Here is a 26,183-nt window from a genome sequence, read left to right on the forward strand (position 1 = left end):
AAGTTGGCAGAGGTTGTTCACCTGAAAGTGCTTGAGAAAGCACTTTGCTTAATCTCGGAAAGATTTCATCTGACTTAGGTAAGTTTTCCTCTGCCCACCACTAAGTGGTTATGTCAAAATCTAGATATTACAAGTCTAAAATGGAAGCAGCCGCTTGACAGGTATAACATAAAACATTTTGTCACTGAAGTGTGACGTACGGTATATTAGGTAAGATTAAGTGAGCAGCTCAGTGCATTTTTACTATTAAAACACCTGTAACTCTCATCCAGATAAGATGTATTTCCAGCACCCCCAGAAGGCTCCTTCATGCTCTTTCCCAGTCAGTAGCACCGCCATCCAGGTAGCCACTGTGCTGAATTCTGTCACTATAGATTAGTTTTGGGTCAGCATAACTTTTATAATTACCATACCTAAAATAAAAGGCAAGTCCCAAACCGCAAATAGAATTGCATCAGCATCTATCTACCTTGGGGAAATTCTGGAGAGTAATGCTGTGCTGTTGGGGGACATTGAGCTTGACAGAAAAGTCCTCCATGAAGGAAGAGTGTTGTGCTTTTATTTTCTAAAATCACATGTACGGGGGCGCCTGGGTGGCCTAGTTGTTAAAGTGTCTAACTCTTGATTTTGGCTCAGGTCATGATCCCAGGGTCATGGGATCAAGAGCCCTATGTAGGGGTCCATGCTGAGTGTCAAGCCTGCTTAAGATTCATTCTCTCTCTCTCTCTCCCTCCCTCTCCCTTTCTCCCTTTCTCCCTCCCTCCCTCCCTCCCTCCCTCCCTCCCTCCCTCCCCTTCCCTCTACCCCTCTCCTGTCCCTCACCAATGCATACACACTCTTTGTCTCTCTCAAAAAAAAAAAAATTACATGTACAAAAGGCAAAATAACCCCTGTACGTTTCTATTATGACTTCCAATTATTGTGATACTATGTGCATCATACTTTGAATGTCTTCTTTTAGAAAATACAGTACTTTTTAAAATCTAGATAGTGTCATTCTTTTTCATTATGTCTTATTACTTTTTTTTTCTTAGCAGCCTGAGCTGTTTTTCATTACTTTTATAATGTTAGCAATGCCATAGTCATGCTCTTCATTTTATGGGAAAGTTTTTGTTCTTAAATTTGATAGAAAATAGTATTTGTGCAATTATATTTTATTTGAAATTCCACATTCTGGGGGAAAAGAATCAGCTGATACTGGCCTTATAAATATCCTTGAAATGTGTTACAGGTGATGATGAGCAGTCAACACAGATGGCTGCAAGTTGGGAAGATGAGAAAGTAACAGAAGCATCTTCGGACAGTTTTGTTGCTATTAAAATTGATACCAAAAGGTTTGCTTATGTGTTAATTTTTTTAAGTATTATAACCGTTGTCTTTTGTTGTGATTTATGGTGATACTCTTAGACTATAAGAATGTTGATTTTTCTCTGAGGCGTATTGGGACCTTAAATTCTGATTGCCATTTTCCAAATACATCATGTATCTTACTGAAAAACTCTGAAGTTCTGGTTTACCAAGCAGCTATGTGACATGCACCAGGAATGCAAAAGAACTTGTAAGAACATGGAAGTAACTGTAAATTATATATTGATTATCTCTGAACGGTTGACCACTCTTTTGGGTCCTGTTTTTGGGAATAAAGCTGTTTAATTCAATAGGAATAGTACTTTTTTTTTAATATGAAATTTATTGTCAAATTGGTTTCAATACAACACCCAGTGCTCATCCCAACAGGTGCCTTCCTGAATGCCCATCACCCACTTTCCCCTCCCTCCCACCCCCCATCAACCCTCAGTTTATTCTCAGTTTTTAAGAGTCTCTTATGGTTTTCCTCCCTCCCTCTCCTTTTTTTTTTTCCCTTCCCCTCCCCCATGGTCTTCTGTTAAGTTTCTCAGGATCCACATAAGAGTGAAAACATGTGGTATGTGTCTTTCTGTATGACTTATTTCACTTAGCATAACACTCTCCATTTCCATCCACATTGCTACAAAAATGCCATGTTTCATTCTTTCTCATTGCCACGTAGTATTCCATTGTATATATAAACCACGGCTTCTTTATCCATTCATCAGTTGACATTTAGGCTCTTTCCATAATTTGGCTATTGTTGAAAGTGCTGCTGTAAACATTGGGGTACAAGTGCCCCTATGCATCAACACTCCTATATCCCATGGGTAAATTCCTAGCAGTGCTATTGCTGGGTCATAGGGTAGATCTATTTTTAATTTTTTGAGGAACCTCCACACTGTTTTCCAGAGTGGCTGCACCAATTTGCATAGGAGTAAGTACTTTTTAGGTCCTTCAGAGTACCTAGTATCCACAAGTATTTTTGGTCATTCCATCTCCTCCCTTTAAAAATGTTTTGTAGAAAATTTCAGACATACAAAAGTAAGTGAGTAGTGCAGTGAAGTCCCACATACTTGTCAACTACTTTGGTGATTAACTTATAGTCAGTCTTGTTTCAGTCACCCATTACCACTCATCCCATATAATTTTGAAGCAAATCTCAGTCATCACATCACTTCATCTATATTTTAGTGTGTCTTTAAAAAGTAAGTTTTTTAACATGAATTAACATAAATTTAGCATGTGAAAACCTAAATATTTTAACATAACTGTAATACTTCAAATAAGTGATAGTTTCTTAATAGCAAATATCCAGCTATTTTTCACATTTTCACTTGTCTCATCTGTGCCATAGTTGTATTCTTAATTTATTACAGTTTGTTTGGTTCAGGATCTATCAAGGTCCACACACTGTGATGTGTTGATCTTTTTCAAGGCTCTCCCCCGCGCGCCACCCCCCCCTTCTCTGTATGTTTTTTCTTTGCAATTTAGTTTTTGGAGAAACAGGTCATTCGTTGTTTAGTTTCCTGCCATGTGGATTATTGTTGACTGCATCCCTGTTAGTCTCATGTAGTTCATTTCTCTGTCCTCTGTTGCTTGTAAATCAACAGTTGGATTCAAGTTAGATTTTTTTTTTCCATCAAGACTACTTCATAAATGGTGGTATGTCTTCCATTCTTCCATTATGAAAGCACATAATGACCTCTTGTCTTACTTTATGATGTTAGCAGTAGGCATCAATGATCAGCGCCTAGAAACATTAATTTGTTAGCAACTACAAAGTGGTATTCCTTTCATTTTGATATTGATAATATCAGAATGAATGATGTTTGAAAATTATTGCCAAGATTAAAATATTTGGAAATTTACCTGTAAGTTTGCAGATTTTTTAGTAAAAATTTTCCAATATTAAAAATTTCATGAAACAAATCATAGTGGTTTGCCTCAGAGCAGCAGTTATTCAACTATATATTTATTGAGCTATATAATACTTTAAAAAAAAGAATCTTACCATTTTAATGTATATCCTGTCATTTATGTTTTCCATTATCTTCCAGTAGCACCAGAAATAGTAGGAGGAATGTAGGGGTATTGGAAATGTGGAAGAAATGAGAAAATCAGAATTCTTGAGGTTATATACAGACTGATGTATCTGGTATTTTTAAAAACAAAAAAAAAAAATTTTTTAAACAAATTTCTAAAAGTAGATGCAGGGATACCTGTGTATAGTGATGGTTGATTTTTGTTTCATTATAGACTGCCTGCTAATAGAATCTAATGTGTCTTTTAAATTATGAATAGTAAATTTTATGTATTGTACAATAATAATGAAATTAATGTTGTAGTAACATTTTAGTGTCTATGAATTTATGGAGATAAGCCTGCATTGAAAATAGATTGGTAGGAAATACATCAAAATTTACATTGGTTATTTCTGGGAAGGTAGGACTTGGTAATTTTTTTCTTTATACTTTTTTATTATATTTTCAGATGTTTTTGTGGTAATCATGCTTTATATTCAGAAAATGGGTGTAAATTTTTGGAAAGATTAATTTGATTCTTGGTATTATTCATTTGCATTGATCAGTATCTCTTACTTGTATCATAGCGTAAAGACTCTCCTGTCCCTGTCCCTAACCACCCAGTTTCCTTCTCTGGAGTAACCAAATCAAGAAAATGTATTTTCCTCCCCTTTTTAAATTCTTGTTTATTTACTTTTTTTTTTTTTTTTTACAGAAGTGGTAGCATTTTTACATACTTTTTTGTACCTTTTTAATGATTGCATAATTAGTTTTTACTGGTAGATATTTAGGTTGTTTTGAATCCTTTATTTTTACAAAGTATTATATTATCATTTGCAGAAGTAAATCATAAGCATTAATATCTTTTGTTACAAGGCAAGATGCTGTATTCAGATACACTTGCTGCTGAGAAAGCAACATGGCAGATACCAGCTTGATTTTTAGCCATCAGATCCAGCCACCAGTTTGTGTGTTGCAAGAATAAGTGGCTCTTTAATCTGAAAATTATAAAACATACCGGGAAAGGTCTGTAAGACAAGAATTGCAGTTTTCTCCTTCCAGCTGATGACTATGAAAGGAACTAGTAGTTTCAGAGAAATACTTTTAATTGGTAGAGTAAATTTCTGTAAAAACAACTGGATATTTGGGGGAAAATATTTGAATGCATCTAGTGATTTTCTGTTTGATTTTGTTTTACAGTGAAGCCTGCTTACAATTTTCACAAATCTGTATCCTTTCAATGAAGAATTGGTTTGATAAATATTTTGCTTGAGGATTTACCTTTCTTTTGGTTAATTCACGACATTTAGAAATTACTCATTTCTATTTAGGAGCTCATGCATTCTTGCTTTGAGGAACTTTATACTACTAAGTGTCCTTTGAGATAATACGTTGTAGCAAATGGGATTATAGGGAGTCTTATTGTCAATATCTGGAAAGCAATATGGAGCAGTTTGGTTGGAATGTTAGAAATAATTGTCAAGAGGCAAGATGTAAAATTTACAATAGATGGAATGTAATGGATGTTTCAGATAGGCAGTACAGATAAATCATAAATCAGTTTACTTATCACATGCATGACAAGCATAGTGATACTGTAGTTGAAATTATTTGGTAAACATGTTAGCTGATTACACGGTGAAATTCACAAAGATTTGCTTTGTTATCAGTAGCATTTCATAAAATTATCCCCTTGTTTTTTCACGAATCATTAGACTTAATTAAATTGTACAGATCCTGTAGTGTGTGTTCCATCCAGTTTCTTTATTGGAGACAGTGGAATTCCCTTGGAAGTAATAGCAGGAAGTGTTTCTGCAGATGAACTTGTTACCAGAATTCACAAAGTCCGGCAGGTGAGAAGGAAGAGAATTTATTTATATAAACATGGGAAAATGATATGTCAGAAATTTGACATTAGAATATTTTTGGAGTTGCTCTGTATATTCAGGAACCTGCTATGCCATTAAACTTGAAAGGTAGAAAATACTGCTTTCCTGGATTGGTTTGAAAATAGCATTGTGAAGTTATAGGTACCTATGCCTAAAGAGTGACTTCTTACTCTCCCTTCTCTTTACACTGTTACTTTGTTGCAAAAGAGAGATTGAACATTAAGGTCCCAAACTGTACTGCTTGACACGTTTTAAGGAACTTAGTCAATTTGGGCAAATGGCTAATATAGCTTGAAACTTTTTTCCTTCAGTTCTAATTGGAAGAAAAATCAACAGTGTTTAAAAACCTTTTTATGCTCTTCTCACATTGTAGTTGAATTCCACAGTGTGATCAGTGTGATTATGCCATGTTTAGGATTATACAATCTGGATCCATCTACTTAGAAAATTTAGTACTTTTCCCTCCTATAGAGACAGTTGACTTACTCATATTTTGGTCTAATCTGCCTTGGTAAATTTAGATTCTTATCTGTTCATTAAATTACAATGTGGTTTCTCCCTAGATGCACTCATTAAAAGGTGAAACATCAGTGGCAAATGGCAGCCCGTCAGAAAGTTCAGTGTCTACTCCATCCACATCATTGGAACCTAACAACACTTCTGAAAACTCTCAGTCCAGAAATGTAGAGCCTTGTGAGATACCACCCACTTCTGATACAAAGTCAGATTCTGCGACAGGTAATTTTTAGTGTACCCTTTTGGGTACAGTAGAAGTATTCCTTCACTTCATTTTAAAGGCCTGGAATTAATATCCTTAAAAATAAAAATACTGTGTTTCTTCCCTGTCACATTCATGTAACTTAAAATTTAAAGATTGTCTTAAATATAGGTATTGGTCATATAGTGGCATTTTTTTTTTTCTTTTTTCTGTCCCTGTGTTCTTAACAGTTTTCCACATAACTTTCCAGCTAGAGTATTTTGAAAGGTTCAAATGAACTGATGTATTTGGAATTGTTTTTATAACCTATAAGATATGTATACATTTAAAGAATAGTATTTGCATTTTAGAATTAGAATTAAAAGATCACTGTAAAATAGAGCTTGTGGAAATAAGAGATGTGACTACAGTGGGGTTGATAGTGGCAAAACAGAAATTTTATACTATATAATGGGGATTGTGTTCAGAGTTGTTTGGTGTAATATAGCTTGTATTAGACAGCATAGCATTAGATAAATCAAGAAGTTAACAGATTAGTATCCTAAGAGATGATCCAACTCTAGCATCCCAAATAGCCTCCATTTGATATTTAATGACAGGAAGCTCATTTCCTTGCAAGGAAGCTTATTGTCAAAGCCCTGGTTTTTAGAAAAATTCTTCTTCATATTGAGATGAAATTTGATGCCCTGTAATTTCTCATTAACTTTAGTGCGACTTATGAAGTTAAACATTAACAGGTTTTGAATATTTGAAGAAGAGCTACCAGGTTCTCTATCAGTAGCCACATTTTGAGGTTTTACATCTATAGATCACGCAAATTCTGGATGCCTACAGAACTAGGGGACACTATTGTGAATGTAGCCTGGTTAGCTCTACAGTAGGATACTTACCTTTACATTTACCTGGATATTTATCGTTGCCAAATTCTTCATTCCTTTTTGAATATGTTTTCCTCTGGTATCATTTTCTTTCAGCCTGAAAAATTTCCCTTAGCATTTCCTGTTTTACAGGTCTTTTGGCAAAATACTTCTCTTTCTCTCTGAAAAATGAAAGTGTCTGCTTTATCTTCATTCTGGAAGGATATTTTTGCTAGATACAAAATTTGGAGTTTACAGTTGTTTTTTTTTTTTTTTTTCAGCACTTTAAAGATCTTCTGGTCTCCATAGTTTTCTGATGAGAAGTTTCTGTCAGCATTGTTTCCCCATATATGGAATGTATTGCTTTTCTCTCTGCCTTCAGGCTTTTCTCTTTGATTTTCATCCATTTGACTATAAAATGCCTAGATGTGTTTTTCTTTGTATTTATTCTGCTTGGGTTTTGCTAAGCTTAGATCTCTAAATGTATAACTTTCACTAAATTTGGGGAATTTGGAGCCATTATTTATTCAGATATTTTTCTCTTTTTCTCTTAACTTGCTAGAAATATTTACATGTATGTTAGACTTCTTGATACTATCCCACAGGTTTCTTTTTTCTTTTTTTTTTCTTTTTTATTCCTGTATTTAGATCGGATAATTTTGTTGATCTCTAGGTTCACTGGCTTCTTTATCATCTCTTTCTGCTCTTGAGCACATCTAGTGAATTTTTATTCTGTTCTATATTTATTTTTAAGTAATCTCTACACCCATTGTGGGGCTTAACCATAGAACCCTGATATCAAGAGTCATAAATGAGCCAGGCAGGTGCCCTAGTAAATTTTTATTTTATATAAAATTAGGTAATATATTTATACTCTTTTCTTTAAGTTAACCATTTTTTAGTAGATTTTTTTTAGAGCAGTTTTAGGTTTACAGGAAAATTAAGAGGAAGGTACAGATTTTGTGTATACCTCCTGCCCCACTGTCTACATCCCCCACCAAAGTGGTACATTTGTTAGAACTAATGAACCCACATTTGACACATCATAATCAGGCAAAGTCCATAGTTTACAATGCGGTTTTCTCTCGGTGGTGTACATTCCATGAGTTTGGGCAAGTGTATAATGACGTGTATCCATAAGTATAGCACAAAGTATTTTTCCTGCACTAAATGTCCTCTGTGTTCCACCTTTTCATCCTCAGTGATATTTTTACTGTCTCCATGGTTTTGCTTTTTCCAGAATGTCCTATTAGTCTTTTCAGATTGGCTTCCTTTACTTAGTAATATACATTTAATCTTCCTTCATGTCTTTTCATCACTTGATAGCTCATTTCTTTTTAGAGCTGAATAATATTCCATTGTCTAGATATACCACAGTTTATTAATCCATTCACCTACTGAAGGACATTTTGGTTTCGCAAGTTTTAGCAATTATGAATAAAGCTTCTGTAAGCATCTCTGTGTAGGTTTCTGTGTGAGCATAATTTTTTTTTTACTTTTTTTGGCTATTTACAACAAGGTTGTGGTTGCTGGGTTGTGTGGTAAGAGTTATGTTTAGTTTTGTAAGAAGCCACCAAGCCATCTTCCAAAGTGGCTGTATCATTTTGCAGGTAAAATGGTTCTGGAGTTTCTTACTCTTCCTTACATCTCTTCCTCTTCCTTTCACTTTTTATTTTGAAACAGTGTGATTCAAAGTTACAGAAATTATACTCAATCCCTCAGTACCCTTTCCAACATTTTATTCAACTTATCTTTTAATTCATTTCATTTTCCTTTACCTCACTGAGTTACAATGGCTGCTTTCAAGTCCTTGTCTGATAATGCCAGTATCTAGTTCATCTCTGGGTTGAGATAACAGACAGGCCTTTGTTGATTGTCTTTTCCCCTGAGAATGAGTCACATTTTCCTGTTAGATTGTGTGTCTAGAAATTTTGGATTGTATCTTGTACATTGTTGTAGACACTCAGGATTCTTATATTCCTGTAAAGAATATTGATGCTTTTGTTTCAGCAGACACTTAACTTCTCAGACTGTAAACTCTGTCTTACCTGAGGTATGAGTAGCACCTCTAATCTCAGTTCTTTGTAGCTTTTTTTTTTACTTCATTATGGAAAGTTTCAGACTTAATACAAAAGTCTCGAGAAAATAGTGTAATAAATTCCATGAACCCACTGCCTGTCTTCACCTATTACCAACTCATGGCCAAAATTGTTTCATCTGTGTCCCCTACTCCTCTTTTCCTTTTCATTTATTATTTAGAACAAATCTTAGGCACTATATCATTTCATTTTTAAAATAGGAGTATCTAAAAGATGAGAACTTAAAAAAAAATAACTACAATATCATTATCTCTTATGAAACCTACACAGTTTAACAGTAATCCTTTTTTTACCATTAATTATCTAGGCAGTATTTACATTATACTAAGTTTTTCAGTTTGTTTGGAGTCCAGTATATTGCTACTGATTGTTGAGTCCTTTTTTTTTGTTTGTTTGTTTCATTTCATAAATAGATTCCCACTCTCATTTTTTTCTGTAGTTTCCTACAGTCTGGATTTTGCTGTATTTTTTTAATTTATTTATTTTTGGAGAGAAAGTGTGAGTGGGGGAGGGCCAAAGGAAGAAGGAGAGAGAATCCCAAGCAGGCTCCACACCCAGTTTAATCCCACCACCGCAAGATCATGACTAGAACTGAAATCAGGAGTTGGATGCTCAACCATCTGAGCCATCTAGGTGCCCCTATTTTTCTAAATTTTTATTTTAATCACCTGGTGCTCTTCACAAATGCATTTCTTAATCCCTATGATCTATTTTATCCATCCCCCCAACCCACCTCCCCTCTGGTAACCATGTTTGTTCTCTTTACTTAAGAGTGTCTTTCTTGGTGCATGTATCTTTTTGATTTAGTGTTTTTGTATTCTTTGAGTAAATACCCAGTAGCACAATTGCTGGATCATAGGATAGTTCTGTTTTTAACTTTTTTTTTAAGGTTATTTATTTATTTTGAGAGAGAGAGAGAGCATGTGGGGCAGAGAGAGAGAAAGAGAATGCCAAACAAGCTCTGTACTGATTGTGCAGAGGACTCGAACTCATGAACCGTGAGATCATGACCTGAGCTGAAACCAAGAGTCGGACACCCATCTGAGCCACCAGGCGCCCCTATTTTAACTTTTTGAGTAACTTCCAACTGTTTACCACAGTGGCTGCAGCAGTTTGCATTCCCACCAACAGTGCACAAGGGTTTCCCTTTCTCTGCATCCTTGCCAACACTTGTTTCTTTTTGATTTTGGCCATTCTGACTGATACTTCATTGTAGTTTTGATTTGCATTTTCCTGATGATGCGTGATGATGAGCATCTTTTCATGTATCTGTTGGCCGTCCTGATAACTTCTTTGGAGAAATGTTTGTTTATATGTTTTGCCCACTTTTTAAGTGGATTATTCATTTTTGGGGTGTTGAGTTTTATGAGTGCTTTATATATTTTGGTTACTAGTCCTTTATCAGATATATCAGATATGTCATTTGCAAATCTCTTATCCCATTCTGGAGATTGTTTAGTTTTTTATAAATTTTTTTTTTTCAACGTTTTTATTTTATTTTTGGGACAGAGAGAGACAGAGCATGAACGGGGGAGGGGCAGAGAGAGAGGGAGACACAGAATCGGAAACAGGCTCCAGGCTCTGAGCCATCAGCCCAGAGCCCGACGCGGGGCTCGAACTCACGGACCGCGAGATCGTGACCTGGCTGAAGTCGGACGCTTAACCGACTGCGCCACCCAGGCGCCCGAGATTGTTTAGTTTTGTTGATTGTTTATTTGGCTCTGCAGAAGCTTTTTATTTAGATGTAGTCCCAGCAGTTTATTTTTGCTTTTGTTTCCCTTGCCTCAGGACACACATCTAGAAAGATGTTACAGCTGATGTCAGAGAAACTACTTCCTGTGCTCCCTTCCAGGATTTTTATGGTTTCAGGTCTCATATTTGAGTCTTTAATCTGTTTTGAGTTTATTTTTTTGTATGGTATAATAAAGTGGTCCGGCTTCATTCTTTCGCATGTTTACTGTTCCGTTTTCTGAGTTTTGTTGAAGACACTGTCTTTTTCCCATTGGATATTCTTCCTACTTTGTTGAAGATTAATTGACCATAAAGTTGTGGGTTTATTTCTGGGTTTTCTATTCTGTTTCATTGGTCTGTATGTCTGTTTTTGTGCCAGTACCATACTGTTTTGATTATTGCAGCTTTGTAATATTGAAATCCAGAATTGTGATGCCTCCAGCTTTGCTTTTCTTTTTGAAGATTGTTTTGGCTATTTGAGGTCTCTTGTGTTTGCGTAAAAATTTTAAGATTGTTTCACAGGATTCTGTGAAAAATGCTGTTGGTATTTTGATAGGGACTGCATTAAATATGTCAGTTGCTTTGGGTAGTGTAGACATTTTAACAATTTTTGTTCTTCCCACTCCATGAGCATGGAATGCCTTCCCATTTCTTTGTGTCTTTTTCTATTTCTTTCATCAGTGTTTTACAGTTTTCAGAGTACTCATCTTTTACCTCTTTGGGTAGCTTTATTCCTAGATGTCTTGTTAGTTTTTGTGTAGTTGTAAAAGGGATTGTGTTCTTAATTTCTCTTCCTGCTGCTTCATTATTGATGCACAGAAATGCAGCACATTTCTGTACAATGATCTTATTTCCTCAGAATTTACTGAATTAATTTATCAGTTCTAGCAGTTTTTTGGTGGAGTGCTTTGGGTTTTATCTATTTAGTGTCATATCATCTGCAAATAGTGAAAGTTTTACTTCTTCCTTACTGATTTGGATGCCTTTGATTTCTTTTTGTTGTCTGATTGCTGTGGGTAGGGTTTGGAATACAAAAAAGTGGTGAGAGTGACATCCTCTTGTTCCTGACCTTAGGGGAAAAGCTTTTTCCCCATTAAGGATGATGTTAGCTGTGGGTTTTTTCTATATGGCCTTTATTATGTTGAAGTATGTTCCTTTTAGACCTACTTTGTTGAGGGTTTTTATTATGAATGGATATACTTTGTCACATGCTCTTTCTGTGTCTATTGAAATGATCATATTGTTCTTGTACTTACTGATGTGGTGTATCACATTGATTGATTTGCAATATTGAACCACCCTTACAACCCATGAATAACATGGCCTTTATTATGTTGAAGTATGTTTCTTTTAGACCTACTTTGTTGAGGGTTTTTATTATGAATGGATATACTTTGTCACATGCTTTTTCTGTGTCTGTTGAAATGATCATATCGTTCTTGTACTTACTGATGTGGTGTATCATGTTGATTGATTTGCAATATTGAACCACCCTTACAACCCATGAATAAATGTGACCGTGATGATGGTGAATGATTTTTTTTTTTTTTTAATGTAAACTTGATCCCCATGTGGGGCTTGAACTCATTACTCCAAGATCAAGAGTCACATGCTCTACCGACTGAGCCAGCCAGGTGTCCACTGGTGAATGATACGTTTTTTGTTTTTTGTTTTTTAGTGTGTTGTTGAATTCAGTTTGCTAGTATTTTGTTGAGGATATTTGCATCTGTGTTCATCAGAGATAGTTGCCTATAGTTCTCTTGTTTTGTGTGTTGTCTTTAGTTCATTTTGGTATCAGATAATGCTAGCCTCATAGAATGAATTTGGAAGTTTTCCTTCCTTTTCTAGTTTTTAGAATAGTTTGAGAATAGGTATGAACTATTCTTTAAACGTTTGGTAGAATTTGCCTGTTAAGTCATCTGGTTCTGGACTTTTGTTTCTTGGGAAAGTTTTGATTACTGATTCAATTTCTTTGCTGGTCATCAGTCTGATCAAATTTTCTGTTTCTTCCTGTTTCTGTTTTAGTGGTTTATATGTTTCTGGAAATTTATCCACTTCTTCTAGGTTGTCCAATTAGTTGGCATATAATTTTTTATAATATTCTCTTATAATTGTTTGTATTTATATGATGTTGGTTGTTATTTCTCTTTTCTTACTTTGTGATTTTGAGTCCTTTCTCTTTTTTTTTTTTATTTTTTTAATGTTTATTCATATTTGAGAGACAAAGACAGAGTGCAAGTGGTGGAGGGGCAGAGAGAGAGAGGGAATCACAGAATCCAAATCTGTGTCGGCACAGAACCCAATGTGGGGCTCAAACCCATGAACTGTGAGATCATGACCTGAGCCAAAGTCAGACACTCAGTCTTTTGAGCCACCCAGGTGCCTGCCCCTCTCTCTCTCTCTCTTTCTCTCTCTCTCTCTCTCTCTCTTTTCTTTTATGTTTATTTATTTATTTTGAGAAAGAGTGAGAGAGCATGAGCAGGGGAGGGACAGTGACAGAGGGAGAGAGAGAATCCAAAGCAGGCTCCATGCTGTCAGTGTAGAGCCCGATGTGGGGCTCCATTCCATGAACCCTTACGTAAGATCATAACCTGAGCCAAAATCAGGAGTCGGATGCTTAACTCACTGAGGCAGTCAGGCACCCCAGAGTTCTTGCTCTTTTTTTGTTAAGTCTGGCTAGAAGTTAATCAGTTGTATTGGTTTTTGTTTTTGTTTTTGTTTTTGTTTTTTCAAAGAACCAGCTCCTGATTTCATTTATCTGTTCTATTGGTATTTTCAGTTTCTATTTCATTTATTTTTGTTCTCATATTTATTATTTCCTTCTTCCTGACCTTGGTGGCCCTCAACTGCCTTGTTTCCCACTTATATTCTATTATATGTGGACCCAAATGTCAGAATTAGAGAGAGAGAATTGCAAGCAGGCTCCAAGCAGTCAGCGCAGAGCTTGACATGGGGCTTGAACAAATGATCCGTGAGATCATGACCTGAGCCAAAACCAAGAGTCTGATGCTTAACCAAGTGAGCCATCCAGGCCCCTCTCTTTTTTTTTTTTTTTTTAAAGTAAACCCTGCACCCAACGTGGGGCTCAAACTCATGACCCTGAGATCAAGAGTTGCATGCTCTACTGACTGAGCAAGCCAGGTGCCCTAGTAATCACTCATTTCTTATCTTCTCCAACTCTTAGGGAAAATTTGTAATGTTTAAGAGGATTATTAACAAATGTAACCCAAATGTTTATGTTTCTTAAAAATCGGCATTAAATGCAATATTTTCTTATTTCTTTTTATTAAATAACTAAGGAGGAGAGAGTTCAGGCCATGCCATTCCATCTCAGGAGCCTGGTGGATGTTCAAATCAGAGACCTCCAGAGGACCTGACTGTCAGAGTGGAAAGGTTTGCTTTTATTTTTGCAAATAGTATTTTGAAAAGACAGTGGTTTTCAGTTATTTCATTAATCTGAATAAAAGCTAAAATTTCACAAATGAAGTTTCAGAATCCTGGGTTGAAATTTTTTATTACCTGACCAACTTAATTGTATCCATAAAGACTACATTCTAGAAGTAAAGTTGAGTATCTCTTAAGTCATCAGCCCAAGAATCTTTTTTGCTGGTTTTTGGTACATGTATGTTTCCGTCTGTCACTTCTGCTTTGATCTCTCTCTACCATAGGATAGTAAGTTCCAGATGGGAAGAACTTCACTTGCTTTTATGACTGTATACTGAGTCTGGGTTCTGCATAAGTGCATGTCTATTAAACGTCATGTGTTATTACTTGGTCTAATAATCAGATACAGATTTATAACTTTTTGTGGCTTGTAGTTTTGTATTTTTAATAATACAGAAATTACCAAATTAGAGTCCTGTATACTATGGTTCTTAAGTTACATGAATTAATGGTAAATGGATAAAGCAAGAATATTTTTTAATCCTGACCTAACACCATTTAGTGTTACATGGAAGTTAAGAAAATGCCTTAGACTTGACAGTTTCTTGTTCACATAGATTCTACGGGAAAACAAGTTTCAAGATGATTACGAATACTGGGTATTTGAGTTTGCTCATGACTAAGAATCAGCTTCATTTCAGCAAAACCTAGATTCTGATGGTTCTTTCTAGGAGTCCCAGCAGGGCCAAGATCTTGAGCTAAAAAGGATAGATCTGGTCATAGTGGTGAGAAGTGGTAGAAGGCTCAAAGAACAGCTGCAGGGAACCAAAGTTCCCAGTGGCTCATCCTCTCTGTTTCTTTCTGTTTTGCTAACACCAAATCTACCTCTATGCATCTGTCCTTGCATCACGTTGGGGTGATGTGACAGTAAAAGATGAGAAAAGAATTTGGAGATTTGAGGGGAATGAGAAGAAACACAGCAGATAGCCCTTAATTGTAGGGTAGGCTTAAGTGCTATTTAATTGCAGTAGATAAGGGGAGTTTCTGTTGTTTCTTAATAGCTTCCATTCTTATGTAAGAGAGTGTCTGCCCATGTCTGCCTGCATGGTTCTGCAAAGAGGATATAATACACTATCTTTAATTAAAAAATACTTACCATATGTATTTACACTAGTGTTTGTGTGTTATATATAGTATAATGAGCCAGTAAAGATAGTTTAAGACACACAACAAAATGTTTGTATTAATATCTTTGAAAGTGGAATTAGGGATTTTTTTTTTTCTTCTGAGGTTGCCAAACTGTCTTCATTGAGCATTTTTACTCTTATAATTAAAATATCAGGACAGAATGGGTTTACAAGTCGAGATCCTTAAACTGAAAAAAAAAAAAAACAAAAAAAAAACAACTTCACTCTTGGAGATACATACATTTATGTGTTTTTAAACCGTATGCTTTTAGGACGGTTATATGAAATGTATGTGGGCTAGGGCCTTTTAAACAAGGATACTAGGGGTGCCTGGGTGGCTCAAGTTGGTTAAGCATCTGACTTCATCTCAGGTCATGATCTCGCAGTCTGTGAGTTTGAGCCTGCATTGGGCTTCTGTGCTGACGACTCAGAGCCTGGAGCCTCCTTCAGATTGTGTCTCCCCCTATCTCTCTGTCCCTCCCCAGCTCATGCTCTGTCTCTGTCTCTCAAAAATGAAAAAACATTTAAAATAAAATCTTTTTTAAAAGGATACTAAATGTTGAAATTGGATGAAATGTTGGCATACTTACCATTGAAACAGTTTTCATTGGGAAGTGACTGTTCTTGGTTTAAACACCTTTTGGAAAATCTAGGTCATATAATTAAAATCATATATACACTTCAAATTATTGCTGAGATTAATTTATCAGGTCAGTTAACCAATAAAGCCTAGGCCCTAATACTGACTGATTCATGCCCTGGGGTCCTATATTCTATTCATCTGAGTTATATCCAGTTAGGAATTTTGTTTGTTTTATGGAATCTAATTTGTTAATCAACAACTAAAAACAATAGCATATAATACTCCTATCCCAAATGACCTCTTAGCTCATCATTTATATCCTTCAAATTGCCTTCATCTTTACCATGCCTTGTCATAGACTGTAGTGCTCTTATGCCTTTGACTCACCCATGCTCTGCAGGTTATTGAACTCTAAAACCCTAATGTGCTGCTAGTTTCCCTGTCTTATAGAACTGATCTGTGGTGCCTTTTCATAGCCCAGAAAAATTGTACACATCAAATACCTGTGGTGTAATCTGATTTTTATAGAATTTTGTAATACCAAACTCTATAAAGCAAAATATATGTATTCTTCCTCTAACTTTGATATTTAAAAAAAATTTTTTTTAATGTTTATTTTATTTTATTTTTTTTTTTAATTTTTTTTTTCAACATTTATTTATTTTTGGGACAGGGAGAGACAGAGCATGAACGGGGGAGGGGCAGAGAGAGAGGGAGACACAGAATCGGAAACAGGCTCCAGGCTCTGAGCCATCAGCCCAGAGCCTGACGCGGGGCTCGAACTCCTGGACCGCGAGATCGTGACCTGGCTGAAGTCGGACGCTTAACCGACTGCGCCACCCAGGCGCCCCAATGTTTGTTTATTTTTGAGAGGAGGAGAGGGGCAGAGAGAGGGAGAGACAGAATCCGAAGCAGCTCCAGGCTCTGAGCTGTCAGCACAGAGCCCGATGCAGGGCTCAAACTTAAAAACTGTGAGATCATGACCTGAGCCGAAGTCAGACACTTAGCTGACTGAGCCACCCAGGTGCCCCTAACTTTGATATTTTAAAATCTAAGTCCTACAAATTAAAAACTCAGCCTTAAAATTTGGCAGGATAGATTAGTAAATGTAGGATTCTTATTTTCCTCTTAAGCTATATCTGTTTTCTGAGACCAAGTTTCTGGAAAGCTAAGTAGTTCCCACTAGATCTTGGGTTTTTTTCTTATCTGACTTCAGGGAAAAGTAATTTTGTTAGGGGGCATGGTGATTAAACCAAATTGATGTCAACTCAGAAACTCTCATCCTCTTGCATACATATTGAGAAAAAAATCCATCTAAACCATCTTAAGGAAGTAAACTTGATTTTTTAAAAAACAGATCGAGAGGTGCCTGGGTGGCTCAGTCAGTTAAGCGTTTTGGCTCAGGTCATGATCTCATGGCTTGTGAGTTCGAGCCCTGGGTTGGGCTCTGTGCTGACAGCTAGGAACCTGGAGTCTGCTTCGGATTGTTTCTCCCTCTCCCGCTCACACTCTACCTCTCTCGCCTTCAAAAATAAACATTAAAAAAAGTTTTTAAAAAACAACACAGATTGAGGGGCACCTGGATGGCTCAGTTGGTTGAGCATCCAACTTCGGCTTAAGTCATAATCTCACAGTTTGAGTTTGAGCCTTGCATCAGGCTCACTGCTGTCAGCACAGAGCCTGCTTTGGATCCTTTGTCTCCCTGACTCTGCTCCTCCCCAACCTGTGCCCTCTCTCTCAAAAATAAATAAACCTTAAAAAAAAAAAAAGGTTGGGGGCACCTCGGTGGCTCAGTTGGTTAAGCGTCTGACTCTTGGTTTCAGCTCAGGTCATGAACTCATGGTTTGTGAGTTTGAGCCCCACCTCGGGCTCTGTGCTGACAGTGTGGAGCCTGCTTGGAATTCTCTCTCTCCCTCTCGTCTGCCCCTCCCTTACTCGCTCTCTCTCAAAATATACAAATAAACTTTAAAAAAACAACAACAGGTTGATGATTTGGAATTGGCAGGTACCAATTTTTCTTCTTAATATTAAAATATATATAATGTTTTCAAAGCTAAAAGATGTGAAATTTGCATCTTTCTTTTAAACTAGTATCTGTGCCCAATGTGGGGCTTGAACTCATGATGCTGAGATCAACAGTCACATAGTCTACTGACTGATCTAGCCAGATGCCCCTGAAATTTGAATCTTTTAGTGACTCATGTGAAAAAAATAAGCCTTTTAGTTAAATTTTGATTATTTTTTTAAATGTCATGTTTAAAAATTGACATAAATCTTTGGGAAAGATAATATGTAGTACCATCACTTCCAACCTTTTTTTTTTTTCTTTTTTGGTAAAGATTTCAAGCCTCAAAAAGTTAAAAGTATAATGACTTTTTTGCTGATTCATTTGAAAGTTGCAGGCACCATTTCATTTTACCCTAAATACTTGAGTATGTATCTCTCTCTGTTAAGAATAAAAATATTGACTGTGGTTTTACAGGCTCTCAGTAGGGGCTCCAGCCTAGGAGGGGGCCTGAGGGTCTGTACCCACTGACTTATGCCCTTCCCCATCCCTCAGGCCAACAAACATCCTTTAGCAGTAGATTCCTAGATGCAGGAGTGATGAAACAGTCAATTTGTCATTAAGATGCAGTGGACTTTTCAACTAGATTAGAACAAAATAATATCTGTTTTTCTCTGAAGAGAATTGTGCAAATTATATGCAATTAAAGACATTTTCAGATGTTAGTATACCATTGTCACACCGAAATTGTGAATTTATACAGTAAGATTATCTGATAAGCAATCACATTCATATTTGCCCATTATTTTAATAATGTCCTTTATAACTTTTTTTCCCTGATACAGGATCCAATCAAGGGTCATTCATTGAATTTAGTTTAGTCTCTTCTAATTCAAAGTATTTCGTTTGTTTTGCTTGTATTTGTTTTTATTTTTCACAGCTTGGACATTCTTTAAAAGAGTCTAGGCTGTTTCTAGAATGTCCTTTGATCCAGTCCTTGTTTCATCATTCTAAGTTAGAGAACATTACCTAGGTAATGATTTGTCTTTCTCATTACATCAGGAGGCACCTGATATCAGATGTATGCATTTTTGGTGATACTAAATTTAACTGTTAAGATGGTGTCTCTTGGATTCTCAGTTAGAAAGATATCTTTGTCACTAATTAAAAAGTATTTACAGGGTGTTTCTTTGAAACAGTGAATATATGCTGTTCCTCAGAAACTTTCAACCAGTGATTTTGGCATCTTTTGATTTTTGCTTATATCAGTTATTTCATTGGTAGTTGGAAATGGTGATTTTTCTAATTTCATACCTTCTAATTTCTTTCTTACCTTACATATTTCTTAGCTAGTGTTGTTCTTTAGAGAAGTGCTTTGATCCACCTCCTCTTGCTTTTTATCCCCCCCTTTTTTTTTCAGTAAACTTACTAGTTAGTTACCAAATAGTGTACTACATGCACTAGGGGCCTAATAACCCTTTCTCGATGACGACTTCCCTCCCCCAAATAAACACTGTCTCCTGAATCTAACACTATAGATGAGTTTTGCCTGATTGTAAACTTCATTATGGAATCACCTCATTTGCTCAGACTCTTCTGAGCTGCTACATGTGGCAATAATTGGTACATTCTCATTGCCATTCTGTTGATGGATTTTTTTAAACTGTTTTCATTTTGGGGGCTTTTATGAATTGGACTGCTATATGAACATTCTTTTACATGTCTCAGTGGATGTATCTTTTGGGTGTATTTGCAGGAGTGGGGAAAGGGTCGTAGATACATGCCAAATAGTTCTCCAAAGTGGTTATACATAACCAGTTTATAACTCCCCTTAGCGGTAAAATGTTTTATGGATCTTTTTCTTTTTTTTTTTTCCCCCATTTTTTTTTTTACAGTTCATTTCTCTTATGATTCTTTTTGGTGCACACATTGCCCTAGATTTGGCTAGTGACATCCTCTGCATGCTTGGTTTTCTGTCCTTTAATGTATGTCCCTATCATTCTTTGAGCACTCCCTTGATTTCTGGCACAGGTTGTTCAACTGACCTTTAACAAATGCTTATATCTTTGTAACTAAAATCCCTCTGAGAAAGTACCATTAATTTGTTAAACTTGAGGTAATTTACATACCACAAGATTTAAAGTGTATAATTCAGTGGGTTATAATGCATTCACCAGGTTATGCAACCATTACTATTGCCTGCTTTCATAATTGTTAGTTTTTACTTATGAACTTACAGTTGGGAATCAATTTTGGTATTACTAGTTTTTATAAATGCTAGCCTTTGGTTTTTTGCTTTTACTTTTAATTTTGTGCTATATTGCTGTTTACTTCTATGTAAGGGGGAAAAAGCATTTGTAAGTCATTGATTTATGTACTTATTTGAAGACATGTATGTGTATTTTCAAATCTGTATCAGATACCTTGCGGGGAAGGGGTACTAATGGTTAAGAAGTAGAAGGCGGAATAGGCTTCTGATAGGCTGGCTCCCACTGACTGTTCATAGATGTCTCTTGGGGCCAGAGGCCAGGGAGATGACTTGTTGCTTTGCCTTCAGGATCTTTTTTGTTTGTCACTACATTTCCCCAGTTTTAGTTAAATGAATTTCCCAAATGTATATCATATTAATATGATGGCTCTCCATTAACGTATTTTTTAAAAACGTTTTACATACAGACTCACTAAAAAACTTGAAGAAAGGAGAGAAGAAAAAAGGAAAGAGGAGGAACAGGTAAAGTTCATGTACCTAGCATCATTTTACTCTCCTGTTAGGTGAGGGAATGTTTGACTTCCTGTTCGATTTGGCAGACTTAGGACGGCTTTCTGGTTAAAGTTTAGTGTTGAAGCACAGTGAAGGAAATTACCTGGCGTCTGTAGTAGGATTATAGTGTATACTTTTTTGTGCTTTTGCTGTAAATTGCTAGGAATAAGTTGGACAATCTTCTTTCCCTCTACAGTGAGTCTTTTACACTAAGAATAGATGGACTTGAACTAAAATTGTTTGACGTTGATGCAGAGCAAAGTCTTAGTTCCCTTTTATGGAAAAGAAATTTGTAGGTATTTTGCTGAATTTTTCCTCTGGTATTGCTACATTCTGGTGCACCATTGTTTTCCCATCATGTGCACCTAAACTGCATCATCTCTTTGAGGGTCTAATATCAGTTCTTTATGCCAAACAAAGGGCAACCTTAGTGTCCTTATATGGTAACATATTTACAAACCAGAGACCTGTAATTCTGTTTGTTTTCAAATTACATTACAAACTACATTTTATAACCTTAACAGAACTGCTGGCTAAGATTACAAATTGACAGACATTTGACCATTAACCCATGCTGTTAGCAAATTCTTCTAGACCCTTACATTTTATGAAGTTATTTTATTCCTTTAGCTATACCCTACAACCAGCTCTCCCTATATATAAAATAATACCTAAGGCAGATTATTAAATTATCTTTTTGGTTCATAAAGCTTAACTTCCTTTTTAATGCAGAGAGAAATTAAGAAGGAAATTGAGAGGAGAAAAACTGGAAAAGAAATGTTGGATTATAAAAGAAAGCAAGAGGAAGAATTAACAAAACGAATGTTAGAGGAAAGAAACAGAGAAAAGGCAGAAGATAGGGCAGCTCGAGAGCGTATAAAACAGCAAATTGCCTTGGTGAGTAGTAAGTTTATTTTTAATGCTTGACTCTAGTACATTTGTGAAATTGTTGTTCTGTGCACAGTGGTTTTGATTTACTACCAGACTGTGCACTTTAAAAGAATAGATTTTAGGGACTCCCAGGAATTCCAATTTCAGCTTCCTTTTAGTAGAAACTGTATATTGGATTAAAATACAGTTAGGATTAAAATTGGGATTGGATAAAGAAGATGTGATATATGTATACAGTGGAATATTATTCACCTATAAGATTAACGAAATCTTGCTATTGGCAACAACTTAGATGGAGCTGGAGAGTAACAGTGCTAAGCAAAATAAGTCAGAAAGACATGCACCATATTATTTCACTTGTGGAATTTAAGAAACAAAACATCCAAAGGAAAAAGAAATCAAGAAGCAGACTCTTAATTATAGAGACAAACAGTTACAGGGGTGGTGGGTGAGGGATAGATGAAACAGGTGATGGGGATTCAGGAGTGCACCTGTTGGATGAGCACTGGAGTTGTTGAATCACTATATTGTACACTGGAAAGTAATATAACTGTGTTAACTATACTGAAATTAAAATAACAACCGAATAAAAAGAGATTAAAAATTGAGGTGATTTTTTTCAAAGTAATTTTTCTCCGTGTTATGTTATAAATTTTATCCATTGTCAAAGGTAGTTTTCAAAGATTCCTTAGGAATGTGAGGGCAATCTGGCTGCAACATCTGTCACCCTGTAGATTGCCAGGGTTGATTTGGCTGATCTGGCTGGCTAGGTGTGTGTCCCCTTCCTCACCATTCCATGTGCATCCCTCCTGAAGCTGTGCCCTTGGTTGAAGACGATGGACCTTCCCTGATAGAGGAGGACTGTTCTTAGATCAGGGGTAGCTGTGCTCCCCTGCTGGAACCTCCATACAGGCTCTCAAGATCCATTTGTAGGAGAAGCAGTCCAAGTAGGTGGTAGGTAGTGGTGCTGCCTGTGGCAGTCTGCCTTTAAAAAAAACCAATTCCCTGGAAAAGAAACTTAGAACTGGTTACCTAGCAGTCTCCTATAGTCACAGCCATTCAATTTTTGGGACATTCAGAAGATTTAGACACATCAAGTAGGAGCTTAGGATGGTTTTGCTATAACTGTTTCTTTTTTTTTTTTTTTTTTTTTAGCGTTTATTTTTGAGACAGAGTGAGAATTGTGGGGGGTGGGCAGAGAGGGAGACACAGAATCTGAAGCAGGCTTCGATAGCACAGAGCCCAATGTGGGGCTCGAACCCACAAACCATGAGATCATGACCTGAGCCAAAGTCGGATGCTTAACTGACTGAGCCACCCAGGTGCCCCACAACTGCTTTTAAAATTAAGCAGTTGTAATACATATGAAAGCCAATTCTACCTTAATATTGTTGTTCATTTGTTTACTCAGCAAATATTTATTGATTATGTACTGTGTGCCTGGCCTTTTTCCAGGCTCTGGCAATAGAGTAGTGAACAGAAGCACGTTTGTTTAATAAACAACTCTGGTCCTTGACAGTTAATAAAACTAAAAAATACCAGATCCAGAGTGATAAAAGTCTGCAGTTGACTTTAAGGAATCTCACACATATTTGTATTTGTTCGTTGTGTTTAGAAACATGTGAATAGGGCTCTGGGTGGCTCAGTTAAATGTCTGACTCTTGATCTCGGCTCAGGTCTTGATCTCAGGGTCATGAGTGCAAGCCCCACCTTGGACTCCATGCTGGGTGTGGAACCTACTTTAAAAAAAATTCAGGGGCACCTGGGTGGCTCAGTTAAGTGTCCGGCTTCGGCTCAGGTCATTATCTCACGGTTGATGCGTTTGAGCCCCACATCAGGCTCTGTGCTGACAGTTCGGAGCCTGGAACCTGCTTTGGATTCTCTGTCTCCCTCTCTCTCTCTGCCTACCCCTTCCCACCCCTCATGCTCTGTCTCTCTCTCTCTCTCTCTCTCAAAAATAAGTAACCATTAAAAAAATCTTTTTAAATTTAAAAAATAGAAACGTGTGAATACATCACTCTAGCAGTGAAAGATACTGTCTGACACTTGTTTTAAAGGACCGTGCAGAGAGAGCTGCTCGTTTTGCAAAGACAAAGGAAGAAGTAGAAGCTGCTAAAGCTGCTGCTTTGTTGGCCAAACAGGCAGAAATGGAAGTCAAGAGGGACTCTTCTGCAAGAGAAAGAAGGTACTTTATTTCCTGCTGAATTATCTATGTGTATGTGGCTGCTGAGGACAATAGCAATTGTGGCCAGCTTTTTAACACTTATGTGTGCTGTGGCTGTTGTAAGTAGTTCTAGAAGGATATATTAACCGGTATTATAGTTGCCATTGGTATTTGCCACTTAGTGTGAATGTACAGTGTAACAGTACTAACTAAGTCATTTCTAAAAGAAGGCTCAGGGATGGGGCGCCTGGGTGGCTCAGTCAGTTAAGCGTCTGACATTGGCTCGGGTCATGATCTCGCGGTTTGTGGGTTCGAGCCCTGTGTCGAGCTCCGTGCTGACAGCTCAGGGCCTGGAGCCTGATTTGAATTCTGTGTCTCCCTTTCCCCCTGCCTCTCCCCAACTTGTGCTCTGTCTCTCTCTCTCTCTCTCTCTCACAAATAAATAAAATGTAAAAAAAAAAAAAAAAAAAGTTGTTTAAAAGAGGGCTAGGGGCACCTGAGTGGCATAGTCAGTTAAGTATCTGGCTCTTGGTTTGGGCTCAGGTCATGATCTCATGGTTCATGAGATTGAGCCCTAAGTTGGGCTCTGTGCTGGCAGCACGCTGTCTGCTTGGGATTCTCTCTCTTCCTGTCTCTGCCTCTCCCCCTCTCGTTTTCTCCCCCTCAAAATAATAAATAAACTGGAAAAAAACCTAAAAGAAGGCTCAAGAAATCTGTTTTCAAAAGACAGACAAAGCACATACATTGAAATGATTATAGTGGTTATCTTATTATATGTATTAGGACTCTTTAGTTTTGAGAATCTCAGATGAAATAGAATTAAGCAAAAGAGAGAATCCATTGGTTCTGCAGTTGGGATTTCCACTGATGGATTTGTTTAGGCGTAGCTAGATCCAGGAATTTAAAAGATACTTTCTCTCTCTTTTTAATCTCATTTTTTTTCCTTAATTTTTTTTAACGTTTATTCATTTTTTTCTTGAGAGACAGAGAAAGAGCACAAGCAGGGGTGGGGCAGAGAGAGAGAGGGAGACACAGAATCCGAAGCAGGTGCTAGGCTCTGAGCTGTCAGCACAGAGCCCAAGGCAGGGCTCGAACTCACGAACTGTGAGATCATGGCCTGAGCCAAAGTCGGATGCTTAACCGACTGAGCCACCCAGGGGCCCCATCTCTTGTTTTTTTTCTGTTTTAGCTTCATTCTTAGAAAAACTTTTATGACGATGTCAGGAGAACCCAGGGTTTCTTGGCATCTTCAGGATCTTGAGTTCCTGATCCCAGAGAGAAAAAACTCTTTTTCTCAAAAAGCCCGTATCATTCACTGAGGAGAATTTTGATTGACCCTATTTGGCTGGTGTGGACACCTTCAGATCAATCCCTGTGTTTGCTTATATTGGCTGTCTGGTTGGGAAAGTTGACATGCCTACTTCCTTGGTAGGAGGTTGGGGAAATGTTACTGATAACCATACCAGAATGAATGACAGGTAGCAGGGATAAGGCAGTTCCCAAAACAAAAATATGTTGTGAAGACAAAAATACAGATTTCCAGTACATCCTACATTTTGGTTAATATTTATATTCTTTTCTGTATTTTCTATATTGGAAAATTAACAAGCATTACCTTTGTAATCAGAAAAACTTTTTAAAAACTGTTTTCTAAAAGTAATGAAATACATGGGGCACCTGGGTGGTTCAGTCAGTTAAGCATCCAGCTTTAGCTCAGGTCATGATCTCACGGTTTGTGGGTTCGAGCTCCATATCAGGCTCTATGCTAACAGCTCAGAGCCTGGAGCCTGCTTTGGATTCTGTGTCGCCCTCTCTGTCTCTCAAAGGTAAAGAAATAAACATTAAAAACTAAAAAAACAAACAAACAAAAAAAACTAAGGGTACTTGGGTAGCTCAGTTGGTTAACTGTCCTGACTTTGGCTCAGGTCCTGATCTCACCATTCCCGAGTTCGAGCCCCACATTGGGCTCTGTGCTGACAGCTTGGAGCCTGGAGCCTGCTTCAGATTCTCTGTCTCCGTCTCTCTGCCCCTCCCCTACTTGTGTTCTGTCTCTCAAAAATAAACATTAGGGGCGCCTGGGTGGCGCAGTCGGTTAAGCGTCCGACTTCAGCCAGGTCACGATCTCGCGGTCCGTGGGTTCGAGCCCCGCGTCAGGCTCTGGGCGGATGGCTCAGAGCCTGGAGCCTGTTTCCGATTCTGTGTCTCCCTCTCTCTCTGCCCCTCCCCCGTTCATGCTCTGTCTCTCTCTGTCCCAAAAATAAATAAACGTTGAAAAAAAAAATTTAAAAAAATAAATAAATAAATAAATAAACATTAAAAAAAGTTTAACAAATAAATAAAATAAAAGTAATAAAATACTTAAGAATATATGTAATGAAAGTGTGAGACTTATACACTGAGAACCAGAAAACATTTTTGAAAGAAGTAAAGCAAACCTACATACATGGAGGAACATTCTGTATTCATAGATCAGAGGACTTAATATTGTTAAGATGGCAGTAGAAAAGAAGCTTAAAGAGTGAAAAGAAAAAGGGGGAAAAAAT

At 37.0% G+C, this 26,183-nt stretch overlaps 1 protein-coding gene across 1 annotated transcript in view; it reads left to right on the forward strand.

Moving 5' to 3' along the window:
- Nucleotides 1-26,183, forward strand: part of UBXN4 (UBX domain protein 4) — a 45,933-nt gene that overhangs the window by 7,772 nt on the left and 11,978 nt on the right. The window contains exons 2-9 of the mRNA XM_025912278.2: nucleotides 1,232-1,334; nucleotides 4,572-4,600; nucleotides 5,106-5,224; nucleotides 5,824-5,998; nucleotides 13,965-14,058; nucleotides 20,501-20,555; nucleotides 21,318-21,482; nucleotides 23,534-23,661. Of these exons, the coding sequence (XP_025768063.1) occupies nucleotides 1,232-1,334; nucleotides 4,572-4,600; nucleotides 5,106-5,224; nucleotides 5,824-5,998; nucleotides 13,965-14,058; nucleotides 20,501-20,555; nucleotides 21,318-21,482; nucleotides 23,534-23,661 (868 nt within the window). The remainder of the gene's footprint in view (nucleotides 1-1,231; nucleotides 1,335-4,571; nucleotides 4,601-5,105; nucleotides 5,225-5,823; nucleotides 5,999-13,964; nucleotides 14,059-20,500; nucleotides 20,556-21,317; nucleotides 21,483-23,533; nucleotides 23,662-26,183) is intronic.

The sequence above is a fragment of the Puma concolor genome, chromosome C1 (genome assembly GCF_028749965.1).
Source record: "Puma concolor isolate L17-30 chromosome C1, mPumCon1.1.hap2, whole genome shotgun sequence".
In the NCBI taxonomy this organism is placed as follows: Eukaryota; Metazoa; Chordata; class Mammalia; order Carnivora; family Felidae; genus Puma; species Puma concolor.